The sequence below is a fragment of the Psammomys obesus genome, unplaced genomic scaffold (genome assembly GCF_907164565.1).
Source record: "Psammomys obesus unplaced genomic scaffold, mPsaObe1.curated_primary_1811, whole genome shotgun sequence".
Classification (NCBI taxonomy): Eukaryota; Metazoa; Chordata; class Mammalia; order Rodentia; family Muridae; genus Psammomys; species Psammomys obesus.
The window spans coordinates 13582229-13598186 of record NW_026596125.1 but is presented as its reverse complement, the minus strand read 5'-3'; the positions used below and the strand labels follow the sequence as shown (position 1 = coordinate 13598186).

Sequence of the window (15958 nt, the reverse complement as noted above, 5' to 3'; positions counted from 1 at the left end):
GGCTCCCGGCGCCCTGCCTGCCGGGCCCGCGCGGGCAGCGGCTCCGAGGCCCCGGCGCCCCGCGCCCGAGCACCCCGGAAAGTGCCGCGGCGCCTCCCAGGGCCCCGACTCCTCAGGCCTCGCCCCGGCCCCGGCGGCTCGCGCCTGTCAGGACGCGTGGGGCCTCCCCTTACCGACGGCCGGCCGGCCCGCCCGACAGGCCGGAAGGCGCCAGGGCCGACCCGCGGGCGCCCCTCCGCCTCTCGCGCCCCGGGTTGCCGTCCGGAGCCGGGGCTCCACCATCCCCGCTCACCTCCTTCCTCCTCCTCCTCCTCGTCCTCCGCTCCCCGAGCGACGCTCCCTGCCACCGCCCCCCCGCCCCTCCCCCACTCGCTCCGCCCCTCCACACACTCTGGCGCCGACGCCCCGCCCCGGCCCTCCGGAGCGAGCCTGGCATTCGCTGGGGAGGGTGGCTGGGCGGAGCCACGGCCGGCGCAGCCGCCCAATCAGAGCGAGACGTTGGTGCCAGCTTCCCTCACCCCGCCCTTTTCCTAGCCTCCGCGGCTGTGCGCGGTCGCCCGCCCACTGGGCGCCGCTGGCTCGCTCCGCCACAGAGAAAGCCTCCGGCCGGGTAGAGAAACAACTCCCAGTCGGAAGTTACGGTTGAAGCCCAGGCAGCCATAATTGATAATGGCAGGAGGCGCTTCCTGTCTCCCGTTTGACGTAAGCTCTTCCCGCATTCGGTTCTTCCCTCCCCCGTTACCCTAGGCAACAGCGGAGCTGTCCGGGGAGGGGCGCAACCGTACGTATACCTACAGAATTGTTGCACAGACAGACAGTCCAATTTAGGCAAGTTAATTCGTGCTCAGGAGCTGCAGGTTTTGTTTTCAGGCCCTTTACTGAGACGCCTGATCACTTACGTAGAACTACAGCTTAGAGCTTCAAAACTCCCTCGCGCCGGAAGTTGCGCTTGGCACTTCCTAGTAGGGTCCTAGCCAGGAGGTGGGAGTAGGCGCCCCAGCCTGCACCCCAGCCTGCGCCCCAGCCTGCGCCCCGGGGGGTGCCTCCTCTCCCAGAGTTGAAGAGTGAGGTAAGTAAGTGTCCCTCGACGCCCAGCAGCGGGGCCGGCCCGTGGGGAGGGAGCTCTGGGAAGACTAGGAGGCCCAGGGCCGCTTCCGCTGGCGGAGGGTATTCTTTCCGGCTCGTGGGGCGGTGGCCAGCCTACCCTCCGCCCCTCTGAGGTTCCCTGTAGGGCGAGGCTGCCCGCTCCACCGCACAGCCTGGCCCGGCAGCTAGCCGACCCTAGATCTGGGCCCTAGCAGCTGCCAAGTGGAGCACCCGACAGGCCTCCACGAGTTCCTGTCAAGTTCAGTACTTTCACTGCATGACCATTAGAGACTGTTTCGGGAACAAAAAGGAATCAGTTTCCACCCCAACTATCAAAAAAAAAAAAAGTCTTTCCCCAGCCAAACAGCAACGCAAAACCTTCCCACCTCCGCTTTCGTTCACCTTCTGACTTTTCCACGCTTTCTGAACTGCCTTTCCTTCCTGGGCTCTTTGAAAGCTTTGACAAGAATTCTGAATTAGGGTGTATTGTAGTATTTAGTCCTGAGTGTCTACGATTGTGAATATCCTTTTGGAGAACATCTTGAAATATTAAAAATGCTTTTTTAGCTCTTTAAATACATTATCTCATGTAGTAGCTTCTGTAGACTTTTTGAGTCAAGTCAATCGTTCTCCTAATTACCGATCGGGTTCCCAAAGCTGCAAGAAAAAGGTAAATTAAGAATTGCTTCTACCTACCCAATCGATAATGAAAATGCAAATCTACCTTTTCTACCAATATTCCAGAAAAATAGAAATACTCTTTATTTCTTCTGGGGTTATTTATTGCAATCTGCTGTCACCTTTTGTGATTTATGTTCATGATTGTTATCCTCGGAGAGCTGTTTTCAAATTCTCTCCAACAGGAAATTATTTCCTCTGACCTTATATAGCACTTCTTACACATCTTATAGTAGTCCCTATTTCATATATCACACCTCCTTACATGCTTTTTGCTTCATGACTGTTTATGAGTGAATAAAATGGTTTGTGTGGGATTCATATGCTGTACACATTATTAGCTTTGTCCTGGGCATCCAAGACACTTCTGTATCAGAAATTAAGCATAATCCCTGGTACTCTGATTTGTGTGTGTGTGTGTGTGTGTGTGTGTGTGTGTGTGTGTGTGTGCTCCCTCTGAAATCTTTACAGCATAATCCCCCTCCCAAATGTTTTATTGTGAAAACATGCAGACATTAGAAAGCTTAAAAAGGCTAGGTGTGATGATGCACTTGGATTGAAGCAAGAAAATATCACATTCAAAGCCATTTGAATACATATAGAAATCCTATCTCAAAAAGGAGGGAGGAGTGAGGGGAGAAAAGCTCAGATGCTGTACAGTCATATCAGCTGTGTAATATTTAAGATACTGCTATATACACATTTCTTTCCTTGCATTCCTATGTTAGTACTATTTAGAAACAAATTATAGGTCTGAAGTTAGGCAGTCACCCTCAACATGAATTTCCTAAGAACTTTGAAGCAGAGAAACTAAAAAATATAGTGTCATTGAAACCAAAAAACACAGAAAATACACAAACCAAAATCCTGAGTTTTGTATTGTACATGGACAGTGCCACTGTAACTTTAGAACTGTCCCCATCTTCTTCCTCGCTGTGACACTGACATTTTGAAGAAGTCAATACCAGGAAGCATTGTTGGAAAAGGATTCCTTTCCTTATTTCATGTGAACTACAAGTTAGACTGAAGGCTTGACTAAGCTTAGTTCTATGTTGTGCATGACTGTGGAAACAGTTCTCAGCTATGTTCTCAGATGCAACTACATGTGCCCTTGCCTTCTGTTACAGGTCAAGTCCATCCCGGTTGGCACGCTGAGGCTTTGACATTTAATTTGCCTCTGTCTATAGTGTATTTAATAGTGCCTCGGCTGGCAATATGGATCTTTTTAATAAATGTTGCTTCTTTGCCTATGCTTGAAGCTGATGCAATGAAATCTACACAAAGTATACTGATGTCAGCATAGTTTCTTGAGTTTCAAGTCCTGGCACTCCGCAGATTGCTGTTGAAAGATGTGTAGCTCTGTAATTCAAACACATGAATGTTGATCTTATCACGGCAGATACCACGGCAACTGTTGTCCATCTGGCCACAATCCAATTTAGGCAAAGTTATTTTCTCCCTGAAATAATTCTGCAAGATCTAATTGGTCCTGTTATTTCTGTGATAGCATTGCCTATTAAAAATTGCAAAATCAAGATTATACTTAACACTTAGTTCATTAGGAACATTCTGTGCCCAGTAGATAGAGAACCATTGAATTTAGTTTATAATCACAAGAGGAAAACTCTCAAGAATGCAAAATTCATGTATTCCTCCTACCCTATACTTTTCATCATGAAAGTGAAAAGAAATTTCTTAGGTTAGTGTAGACTGTTTATAGCCATCACAGTGAAAGTTAGTTTCAGTTGATTTCTTTGTATAGGAGGAAGTGTGTTCCTATATGATTGCGAAACAATTTTAAATTACTATTGAATTCAGGAAGGCTAAATATAATAGTTGAGAGTAGGTTTTGGAATCAGACCTGGACTTCAGGAATTGCTCATTCACTAGCTGAGTGTTTATGGGCTGTTTAAAACTAAATTTGAATAGAAGTCAAGTGTTATATAGAATACTGTAGCTTTCCTCCCAGCATACAGAGTATAGTCAAGAGGATGGTTGTTATTAACTTCTAAAGCAGTCTAGTTTAGGCACGTGTTGGGCATTAAAATATTAAAGTCTGTATGTGTGTGTGTGTGTGTGTGTGTGTGTGTGAGAGAGAGAGAGAGAGAGAGAGAGAGAGAGTTCTTCCAGTTCAATGTCAAAAACAAAAGATTCTAATTCACAGGTTCTGGAGGGCTTTAGAAAAAAATGTCATTTTTAATAATGAAACAAGATTTTTATGCAGAATGAGATTTGAGGACTTGGCTTTGGAAAACAATGTAAACTATCAAATACTTCTCTTTCCTTACATACTATGGGAATGGCTAACCATTTATCTCGGCTACTAATTAACTTTTTCACAAAGGTGAACGGTTAGTCTTTTTAAGACTGTCACCTAAAACTGAACTTTGAAACCAGTTATTAGAGAGCAGTATTTCACAGAAGATGAGTGCGCAGTTAACAGTGATATATGTTGGTGGAGTCTTCCAGGGCCTATGGCATCATCCAGATCTTCTGTGAACAGTTCCTGTTCTGAAGCTCAGAAACTAGACACCACACATTTTATTAACATGACTCTGAGTTAATTAGCCAAATTGAGCATGTTGCAACACATTTATACTAGCAGATGCCAGCTAGCAAAGCAGAATAGAATCTACTGTGTCTCCAACTGCCCGATATCTGATGTCAGTTGGCTTCTCCACATGAATGTTATCAGTCTGGCATATGAGCAATTGCTTAAGTACACTGGGTGTCACTACTGTATATCTACTGGGAAACACATTCTCTCTGGACATTCTCTTACCTTTTTATTAGCTTACATTAGATAATCTATATGAGACTGGGGGTGTAGCTCAGCAGTGAGTGCTTATCTATTGTGTACAAGGCCCTAAGTTTAATCCCCTTTACTGCCCCACCCTCTATTCCTCCAAAATCTAAGCTTTTGAAAATTCATCTATCGTTCAACTTCAACTTTTGAATAAAACAAAGCATAATTTTTTGTTATTCCTACAACTCTATGCCAAGTGCATTTGAAACTGTACCCCAAACTAAATTGACTTTAAAAAAGCTAACTTAATGAATATTCACAAAAGAATTTATTTTAAAAGCCCTAACAATATTCTTTTTATTATAGAATTGTTTCTGGTGCTTCAAGCTCTAGGATTTCGATCTTAATGTCTGCCGAGTCCAGTGGTTTGTACCAGTAGTATCAACTACTCTCAAGGATGAAGCAGAAGGATTACTTGAGCCCAAGAGTCCCAAAGCAACCTAGGCAAATGCATCGAGACCCTATCTCAAAAGGAGTTGGGAGGGGGCTGAAGAAAGCCTCAGACATTAAAGACTAGGTTACAGCTAATAAAAACAAATCGATAACACCGACCAAACAAGTCAGTCTGCGCACAACTGAGGCCGTCAGACAATTTGGCATGTATCTCACAATGGCTCTGCACTTTACTGCAGGTCAGTGTCAGACACAGCTAAGCTCACAAGGGAAGGAAATGAAGGGGAAGAGTAAGGACTGCACAATTTGAACGTACATATTTAGCAAATACTACCAAATACAGCTAAAATTTGGATTTTATGTCAAATCTGCAAGTTTTCAAGATTAGTTCAAATACTTTTTAAACATCTAGAAGACCAGAAGAAAAAAAATAAGGGCTCTAGCTTTATGATGTCTATATTTCTTACATAATAAAAAAACACTTTGCTTTGTTTAAAGACCCTCAGAATGCTTTAAAGTACTATTACTTCTCTTGGTAAGACTCAATTCACTTGTCATCTCTACCAAAAATTCAAGATAGATTTTTAGCATACAACAGACTTCTATTTCTTTGGTTACAGTCTGCATGGGTTTCTAGTCTCCACTGCTCTCTTAAAACCTTTGACATGATTTCAACCTTCAGTTATATCTATTTGATGTACATTTGCTTTATCATACATTCAACAACATTTAAGAATATAATTTGGCAGTGCATGCTGCCTCAAATTTAAATCTTTTAAAAAGTGTTGAAACATGTTTTAATAGATCATGCCATCTTATAGGTACTATGGTTTCCATAAAGATTTGAAGATTTTTGAACTCAGGAAATCTCTTAATGGCAATGAAGAGCAAGTCCATCTATTTACCTATCAAATATCTACTATTATTTGTCTATCTCTACTATTATAATATCTATTGCAAACAGAAGTTTACAATTTTGGATAGATAATACCAAGCTGGAAATTGGTTAAATATATTCAGGATCACACAACTAAGTTATCCATCAGTATAACTTTAGTATTCCACTTAAAATATGTACATGAAACAGAGCAAAGCCAGCTAGCTAATTAGCCCAGAGTACAACTCTGTATCCCATTTAAAGTATAAATGTAAATAGGTTTCTAAAAGAAAATATTCCAGCTCAAGCTTGTTTTACTCAAATCATATATTAGCTTTGTTTTTGGTACCACAGCTTGCATTTTTTTGTCTAGGTAGACAAAGACATGACCTAACGCTTATAGCCCTGTTTAGCTATTTAAAATATTGCATATATGCTCAAAATGAGACAGTCCCGTGGCACATTCTTTTAAAACATGATACTTGGGGTGAGGATCCATAGTAGAACTCTTCCTTAGCATACATAAGACCCTGACTTGATCACCAGCACTAGGGAAGAAATCTGTAAGTAAAACCCATGGCCAAAAAAACCTGCTTGCCATCCTATGCTGTTTTCAGGGTGGTATCAAATATGATAATTAGCATACTCGATATAAATTGAAAAAGAACACTTACATGCTATATACATTGAGACAGTCACTAATGATATAAAAGGGTAATTTAGTGTTTATTTTTTAAACAAGTACACATTTCTTAGACTTTCTGACTCATTTTTACCTTGTTCTCTTAACAGTAACCAGTGGCTTCAAATCTGCCTGTTCCAGTAAATTGTGAAGAGTATTACTTCAGCCTTCACTGGTTTCTACTCATTGTAAGCTCTTCTTGTCTAACATCTTAAATGTTTGTACTCTTTTTCTTTCCGTGGGCCTCCAAGCTATTTGCCCAGGTGTAGCATAGAGAAAACTGAAAAGAGAAGCAGCTAATGGACTGTGATAAATGAGAGTCCAAGTCCTTTTTCTTCACTTAACAATTATATAATCTTAAAGATGATTGCCTTTTCTAGTCTCTTTACCTTTTGCAATATGACTGTCCCAGCCTTCTGAGTGCTGGGACTAAAGGTGTGCACCAGCACTGCCCAGCCCAGCTAGTCATTCAAACTAATGTGTGTGTAAGATTACTACTAAGAGCATAGGGCTGTAGAGGGAATGGTGGCTTGTCTGCAGCCATGCCACTGTGAATAGGGCTGGCCTTGGAAGCAGGTTCTCACCTATTAAGACAGTGGATGGGATGACAGGTGAGTAATTCTGAATTGTTCCTTGCTGTTATGTTTTTATTCATTAAACATTAGTAATAAGCCCCCATAACTGTTATTAGACATTGTCCCCGAGAATCTAGTTTTTTGGCATTATAGTGGTACAGCACAGTAAAAATTGCTAATATTGATTGAACTCCTATGTGCTACGAATTGGTGTGAGGTTGCTGTATGCATTCTTTACTTGCCATGCATTATTATGGCATGTGTGCACCTACACACACAAAATAAGCAAAATGCTAACTCTGCTTTGAAAGAAAAAAGATGCTTAACTGCTATGTATACTTGTCTTTTTACCACTGATCCCACCACCCACCATTTCCCCATCCTTGAGTAATTCAGTATACCTCTCTCATTGATACTGATGGACAACCAACTCTATCTCAGTCATTTTTACCTTCCAACTGGGCTTTCATACTTAGTGAGCCTCCTGAATTGTGACGTCTTAAGCCAGTGTTCTGTTGCTGTGAAGAAACACTCTGACCACAGCAACACTTATAAAAGCAAGCATTTAATTGAAGACTGGGTTTAAATGTTTAGTCCATTATCATCATGGCAGAAAGCTTGGCAGCATACAGGCAGAAATTGTGCTGAAGAAGTAGCTTAGAGCTATATTTGTATCTGCTGGCCAAGAGACTCTGGTCTTGGCATGGGCTTTTGAAACCTCAGTGACACACTTCCTCCAACAAGGCCATAACTCCTAATCCTTTCAAATAATGCCACTCCTGGTGACCAAGCATTCAAATCTATGATCCTATGGTGCCAATCTCATCCAAACCACTCTAAATGGTCTTTACTCCTTTCCAAATTTGAATGCCTGCAAAATCCAATCATTTTGGCTTTTCTCAATCATGTTTGATTACTTTCTCATCACCCAAACTGTTGTGTAGTGGTAAGAGATGTGAATCTCAGCCTCTCATATATCATTGAATATCCTTTCCATCTGTTCTCATTTCTTTATTTTATAGATTCATACTCTTAAAACAATTGTACTTCCCTTACTGATCCCAATGCCTCTGCTATCTTTTCTGGGCTTGCCTGCGTAGAATGTTTTTTGTTTTGTTTTGTTTTTTTTCAAGAAATCATACTATATGCCTTAAAGTCTTCCAGTTCCCTGATACCTATATGTCTGTATATTTTCTATAGGATATAAGGTACAGTTTTAGTAATTTTAGTATTTAACCTTTTGCTTTGTGGCCACTTTAGAGATCTCTCTCTCCCTGATCAAAGGACTATGGCCTAGGCTGTTTTTCTCAAATGGGTAATAGATGAAATGTTGGAGTTATCTCTTCTACAGGTCTGCAATATTAAAAGTCTAGCAGATGACGGTAGGAGCAAACTCTTTACAAGGTCTTATAAACATTTTTCTTTGGCTTTCAAAGTTGTCTTGGTATTGTTAGAGTGAAGCTGATACTTAATGGAGAATATGTATACCACTGTTTTGCTGGCTCAATCTACCACCATCTCTTGCCTTCTCCTTAAACATTCCTAATTCCCTTTGCCTATTGGGTATATGATATTTGGAGTGGGGGACACATACGGTATAGCATATGTGCAGTCAAAAGGAACCTTCAGCAGTCAGTTCTTCCCTGCTACCAGGGGCTACCAGGGTCAACTCAACTATCTTGGATTGATCTTTACAAATTATTCAGAAAAAAAAAATCGTGATTTCAAATTAGCTTTATTGTAAATAATGTTTTCCTTAGTGTGTGTTCCACCTATTGTGTCTTATCACACATTACATCTAGTATGTTTGTAGTAGATTTTGTACCATTCTCAGAGGAGTCCAAATAAGTTTGGCAAATAACACATTTTCAATTCTGTTGTTGCAGATTCATTACATACTGTAGTATATTGAAGTTTCAAAAAAAAAGTCGTGATGTTAAAAAAATCTTTTTTCCTTCCAGTGGGATCTCAAGTATTAGTAACTATAAAATTCTTCCAGGAAATCTATTAACATGTCCAAGTACAACATAATGTGATTTATTGTACAAATCAGAAGTACTTACGCCAGGTTACACATGCTTCAAGTCACATACAGACATTCAGGGCAGAATGGATGCAAGCAAGGCTGAGAATAATGAACTTGCAGACCATTAATTTCCATGTTCAGTCATTTGGTGCCGAATTCCCTGAGAAAATGGGTCTGTAGCGAACTGTCATTTCCCATAACCCCTTCACATTCACCTAACCAAAAAAAAAAAAAAAAGGTATTCTCTACACAATGTAAAACTTTACTATGATAAAATGCTTGGAGGAGCAAATCTCTTGGACGCCAGAGACAGTAACTAACTAAAACACGTAGTAAGACTGAGGACATGGAATTATTACAGAAGGTTGAGCTTGTGAAGACAGACTGCTCAATGCTCAGCTTCCAAAACTACTGTAGGAAACACAGGCATTAACGATACAGCTCATTGGCAAAATGCTTGCCTAATGTGCACAATGGTAAAAATTTTATTTCCTAATTTCTTGTTCATTAAATACTTATTAATGATAGGTCACTATGATTTTCAAATATACAACAAGCTCAAAAACTGAACAAAAAAAAAAAAAACAACCCACTCTTATCAGTACTGACACGTATAAACGAAAAATCAGACTGTAGCAATCCAAATGAATTCTCAGCCATGCATGTGTAAGCTTACCAAGAAAGGTCTCCTTAACAACAGATACACGGTCAATAGCTTTATTTTACAAACATGTATCTTAGGATTATAATTAAAATTTATAAATATTTTTGTAGCCAGATAATATAATATGATCAGTAAAATATCAAGTGTGAAAATGTCACATTAGATTAAAATTGTGATAGAAATAGAAAGGTCTAGGGATAAAATGAACGCAAAATTCCTAAGAAAGAACCTCATTTTTAAAAAACTGTTAGCTGATTGTTGTGTTTACACTGATCATGCCCTTTATAACTATTACAAATAAAAAATGTACTAAATATGCTGTTGATTCTTTAATGTGTTTGTTTGATTTAAAAATGTGTAGTGATGAATCTAGTTTCTCCAGCATATCTCAAAGACTCTGCAGGTAAGAATTTAAAGACAGCATGCATTCATGAAGTTAAGGACACTTTAGTGATCTTTTCTTTCTACTCCAAGGACTTCCAACTTGTCCAAATACATGATTGATTTTAAAAGACATCTTTCTTACACAAGTTTTTCAGTGCTCCAAAAACAGTAAAATATCTTCTGACAAAGGTTTTGCCTTCTTTTGAGTTCTTTTTGCATTCAGTTTAAGATATCCAATACAAAGGTAGTTTGCATACTTCCTCATGATTTAAGTACACTGCCCATAAGAACTATATTCTCTGTTATAGATTACAAAGTTTATAAAAGGAAAGAAAGCAGCAAAGTATTTTCCAGTCACCCTGAACAAGGGCTTAAAAAAAAATGGTATTTACTTGAGCATTAAGCATCTGGGTAACAATACATTGTGTACTTCAGCATTTCATTATTTGTCTTAATATGCCATCACTGTCTGGATCAGTTTTTAATCTGAGATAGTATTCTAGTCTGTGCATAACCCATACTTTTTAACTCTTGGCCAGTTGGAGAACCAGTGGGCTCTGTGTTGCTGTTTGCTAGTCAGTGTCATTGTTAATGTGGTGCTAGATGGGCATCCCTACTCTCAAGCATTCTACTACAGCTTCATTGAAGTACTGTTTGGTTCTAGTTCATAAAGCAGAGAAGCTGTACTAAAAGGTTGAAACAGGCTGCCCATCTTCGTAAGCCTTTCACTATTGCAGTTAACAGGCATTTTGACTTGTCTACAATTCCCAGACAGCAAATAGCACATAAAAATAGTCTTTGCTTAAGTGTCACCCTAACGGGACCTTAGTTTCCTATTAACTGCCTTCTGTTGTTTCTCTTCCCTTAAACTTAGCTGTAGGCTCCAAAAGGCAAAAGATTTTTATTCACTGATGAACACTGTCTGGCACGTTAGGTAGGCCCTCATTTACTGAATGGTCATGGAAGTTTTTCAATACACATTTCAGTAATAGCTGCTTGTTATGTTTCTCTTTTGACCCATCTGTCTTTGGTTTTGTACACACCCTACTTACATCAATAATATGCTTACAAGTAGCTACAACTCCTTAGAAAACACTACATCCTACAAAACATTTTTGTTTGGCTAATAACAGACGGCTATGAGGAAAAAAAATAATAATGTTCCTTCCTATTCTAGACTCCCAAGGCAGCTAATTATCAAAACCATGTATCCTGGCCAATGCTGGCCATCAGATCTCCACCTTGCTTATGTTAGCCCTTCCCTTCCTGTTTCTCTCCTGTAAAGGCCTAAGGGGCCTAGAACAAGAGTCAGTCCTACAAAGGCAGAAACTACCTAAGCAAATGAGGGCACTGATTGTACCCACACCAGACCCCACCCACTCTTTACCAGTCCTTTAGTCCCACCACCTTTCCATTAACAATGGTCAGTCAAGCAGAAAGGAACAACATCAAGTTTCACTGTTTTCTGCAGGTTGTATTTTAGATGTGTAACAAATATAAACTAAAGGAAAATGGGGTAGTGATTTAATTGTACAAAGCTACAGTTGCTCATTCTATAAACAGCTAAACTTAATCTACTATGATAGATAGCATTTTGGTGGTGTGAAGTTACTATACTTTTCTCAAAATCAGTGATGTTCACTGTTTAGTGGCATATCAGATCAGACCTAATGCAAGCAAAGAATTTTTTTTTTTTTTTTCCCAAGACAGGTTCTCTCTTTGTAGCCCTGGCTGTCTTGGCCCTAACTCTGTAGACCAGGCTGGCCTCAAACTCAAGCGATCCAGTGCCTCTGCTTTCTGAGTGCTGAGATGAAAGGTGTGTGCCTCCACTATCATGGCCCAGCTCAGGCACAGTACTGTCATTGTCATGTTTTTAATGGAGAGGTTAGGGGATTCAGTGGTTATATTCGTTTCAAATGCTGCTATGCAAGGTTATAAGCCCTCAACGCAACCTGAAAGAAAAAGGCTGTGGTTATTAGGTATCAGGCCTAAATAGCTGTGCATTCGAAGGAAATTGCATGGTGCACTTACCTCATACTTCATTTAGCAGTGAGTTGCTTTCCTGGCCTATTCCTTACTTCATCATCTCTCTCTGATGGAGCAGAGAGAGAACAGGAATAAAACTTGAAAACAGATTCTACAAGGCAGATAGAGGTTTCTTGGGAACCTAGAAATTCCAGAGTAATTTGAAAGAGAAGATAACCACCTTGAAGGATACACCGTAGAAAGCTTTTATTAGGAATGTCAAAGTAGTGGAACAAGAATGACAAAGAAGAGAAGCAGCTTCACTTAGTTATAATTAATTTGCAGTGGGAAGAAAAGGCAGGCACCAAGCCAGCATCACTACTTTATAGATAATAAAGTTGGTGGTAATGTTGTGAAAGACATATGGCAAGGTTGCATCAGTGTGGTCAAGCATCACTAAATGGGTGGCACTGTCTGGAAAAGCATATTAGAAAAACATCATTCTGCAATTTGATCCAGAACACTTGGAGCAAGTGTTTTTGGCTGCAAGTAGCATGTGTTTAGATAGCCGTAACAATCGTAATGTAAGGGTATAGCCTGGTCTTTTAGGATCTAGTGTCTCAGTAGGACCACTACTAGAAGTGTAATTCATGTCTCTTTTGTAGCTTGTTGACCCACAATGTTGCTTCTCTACAGATCAGAGCTGTGCACCCAGGAATTCATCTTTATGCTATTTTCTGCCATAGCAAGGAAGGTGAAAAGTAGAAATAGGCTGTTTAAGAAAAATAATTTCGGGGACTGGACAGATGGCTCAGTGATTAAAAGTACTGGCTGCTCTTCCAGAGAACTCAGGTCAATTCTCTGCACCCACATGGCAGCTCACATCTATCAACTCCAGTTCCAGAGGATCAGACATACATGTAGACAAAACACCAATGTACATGTCATTTTAATATATATTCTTAAAAGAGAAAAAGAATGCTAAGAATTGTTTGCCTAATACCTCCCTTTCATCTCTGCTTCACCCCTTTTCAGTTGGTAGTTATTGTCTCCCCTGGGGAGAAAAGCTGTCAGTAAACCAAGCTATAAAATGCTTTTTCTCAATTGACTGATTTAAAAAAAAAAAAATTACTTCAAAATTTAAAAAATTAAAATTAAAAAAATATTTCAAAATTAAAAAAAAAATACTTTCCTAGTATGGCAAAAAGTTAGAATGCTTAATTTTCGAATTACTCACTATTGAATAAAAATTGACAAGATACAGATACACATAAACCAGCTCACCCTTATTTATTTCAGTGAAGACAATCACAGAAAACTAATGACAAAATCATGTAGGTAGGATAGTTCACTTTCGTGAATTGTGGTTTGTTGTGGTCTCCAGTTGTATTCCTTGGGAATTTTAATGTTAGTAATTGATTTCTCATTGAAGGAGCAAAAGCACTGAATCCAGCAGTTTACAAATGGCAGAAGTCAAGTCGATGTTCCGGGAAGTCCTACCAAAACAAGGTATATCTCACAAGTATTTGGGGCATAGGCTACTAGAATCTTATAAAGTCAGCCAAATAGCTAAAGTATCTGCAACTACTTTGGTGTGTATGCCTCATTTATTATACACTCTCACATTGTTTTCATGAGCAAGTTGGATAAAAATTCTCCAATTGTTTATTGTCCAATAAAAGGACAATAAAATAAACAGCACTAAAAATTAAGTGCTGTTTCTTATAACTAGAAATCCTGTTGTACCTAGGTGCAGAGGACAATGTGAACTTGTCACTGACATGAAATTCAAAGGAAGAGTCAAAGTATGGGGAAATTACCCTAAATCAAACTTAGTAAGAAAAGCTAACCAAAATAAGCCATTCATAAAATTGAGCATTCATGTTAAATATTGCACCTTGCTATCTTTTGTGGTGTGTATATATTCTTCCAACTAAACATTTGGCCTCAACAGCTACCTGACCCTTCAGTGCTGAGCAATGTTGCTTGTGGATTACAGCATTGTCAGTCTAGGAGTAGGAACATTTTCACTGACAGCTAAGTTTTTAGACTTACATTCTGGTTGCAAATCAAAACCACCAAGTATCTTCCTCTATTAATTCCTCATTTCTTATTAACAGGGCAGTTGTCTGTGGAAGATGTAACCACAATGGTGCTGTGTAAGCCCAAGCTTCTACCCTTAAAGTCTCTGACTCTGGAAAAGCTGGAGAAGATGCAGCAGGCAGCACAGGATACAGTCCGTCAACAAGAAACGGCAGAAAAAGATGATCAGCAAAGAACCCATTGACCAGTATCACTTAAGAGGACGCCCCATCTTACCCTTTAACTGTTCAGTAATTAGAAACTATTCTGCAGATGTAGGCTGAAACCGCATAATCAAAGTGGGCATTCTTAACATTAAAACCCAGAACTTGGGAATTTAAATATTGGTTTGTGTTAAAAGAAAAACTTTGAACCAGGTTTTATAGAATTTTGAAAAGTTTATAAATTATTCACCATACCATATTGTTATGAATATAAAGATTAAATGCATCTTTTATGGGGGAAGGATTTCTTCGTGTTTATTAGAAACCTTGATCTGAAAATAAACTCTTGTTGGGCTTGTACATTACCAAAAAATAACCAACCAATTGTGTAGCAAGTCATGTTTAATGCTATGTAGCCTGACCATAATGAATGCAGTAATAACAAAACTGGTTTCTTAAACTTGATTTTTAAGAAACTTTCAGCTATAAACTAAAAGCTTAGGTAACTAAGCTTTTAATTACACTAATTTTAATAGAGAATTACAAGGCAGGATCTCTGCGAGTTCAAGGCCAACCTACACAGAGAAACCCTGTCACCAAAAACAGAGAATTTCACATAACTGCTACTCAAATACCAAATACAAAAACCTGAAAATGCTTATTACAGCTATTATATTAGTAAACCAAGATGAGCTTAAAAGAGCCCATGAAGTATGATCACTAAATAAGTTTTCTTTCTAAAAGATCCCTAATCCTGAAACCAAGAAACTATTCAAAAAATTATAAATGTAATGGTTTTCCTGCAATCACTAGACACCTTCAGTTACTATAGACCTTGAAACCTTGCTAAACAGGCTTTATAAAAGAGGCTAGAAATGTGATCCCTTTAAGGTAACTTATTTATTGGTAGTTACATATTGATATTTAGATAAATATAAAGCTTTAAGTACTTGGAGAATACTTTTTTTAAACATGTTAACAGACTATAAGGATAAGAGCTGTTTATATATTAGACAAATTTCACTAAACTCTAGATTAATAAACAAGATCAAGGTGTATGTGCATTTCACTAGTAGAACCTTTAAAGGCCTTTTTCAACCATTACACTTGTTAAAGATTTTTATGCATATGTCTGTGTGTATGCCACCTGTGTGCAGGTGCCCATAAAGCACAGTAAGACATCTGATGCCCTACAGAGCTCAAATTACAGGGGGGTTGTAGGCCCAATGTAGGTGCTGGAACTCCAAGTTGGATCCTATGAAAAATCAGCAACTGTTCACAACTGCTTAGTGATCTCTCTAGTCCTATTTTATTTAAAGTTTGGAGGTTAAGAAAAAGAAAGGAAAAAAACTTTGTCATAGCTCACTAAGCTCGAATGTACTTGTTTTGAAAGCCAGGCATCACTGGTCCATACCTCTATTCCTAGTACTCAAGACACTGAGACAGGAAGACTACCATGAGTTTGAGGACAGCCTCGACTACCTAAAGAGTTATCAAGCCAGCCAGAGCTATAGAACAAGGTTCTGTCTCAAGAAACAATGTAACATTTCTGTTTGTGTTGCACTATTGGGCTTGA

General features: G+C 39.4%; 2 protein-coding genes across 7 annotated transcripts in view; one reads left to right on the top strand and one right to left on the bottom strand.

Annotated features, from left to right (window-relative positions):
- Shoc2 (SHOC2 leucine rich repeat scaffold protein) overlaps positions 1–354 on the bottom strand; it is an 84392-nt gene extending 84038 nt beyond the window's left edge. For 2 of the 3 annotated variants that reach the window (XM_055591489.1, XM_055591490.1), the window contains exon 1: positions 174–281. The gene's annotated coding sequence lies outside the window, so the exon portion shown is untranslated. The other variant, XM_055591487.1, reaches the window with a different exon arrangement.
- Positions 355–683: 329 nt separating this feature from the next.
- On the top strand, positions 684–14758 carry Bbip1 (BBSome interacting protein 1). Of its 4 annotated transcripts, none has more exons than XM_055630130.1 (4): positions 684–702; positions 6633–6710; positions 13569–13645; positions 14257–14758. In XM_055630130.1, exons 3-4 carry the CDS (start codon positions 13600–13602, stop codon positions 14421–14423), a joined length of 213 nt encoding a protein of 70 aa, XP_055486105.1. In that variant the 5' UTR covers positions 684–702; positions 6633–6710; positions 13569–13599; the 3' UTR covers positions 14424–14758. The 4 variants fall into 4 exon arrangements, with proteins under 4 accessions (XP_055486105.1, XP_055486102.1, XP_055486103.1 ...); XM_055630127.1 differs by lacking the exon at positions 684–702 and adding an exon at positions 748–1069; XM_055630128.1 differs by lacking the exon at positions 684–702 and adding an exon at positions 4896–4935.
- Positions 14759–15958: the final 1200 nt, after the last annotated feature.

What these genes read in the sequence shown, in the direction of transcription:
- Bbip1 (XM_055630130.1), top strand. Translation starts at nt 13,600, where the DNA reads ATGGCAGAAGTCAAGTCGATGTTCCGGGAAGTCCTACCAAAACAAG. An exon ending in GGAAGTCCTACCAAAACAAG is followed by an intron (nt 13,646 to 14,256) that starts GTATATCTCACA and finishes TCTTATTAACAG; the next exon opens with GGCAGTTGTCTGTGGAAGAT.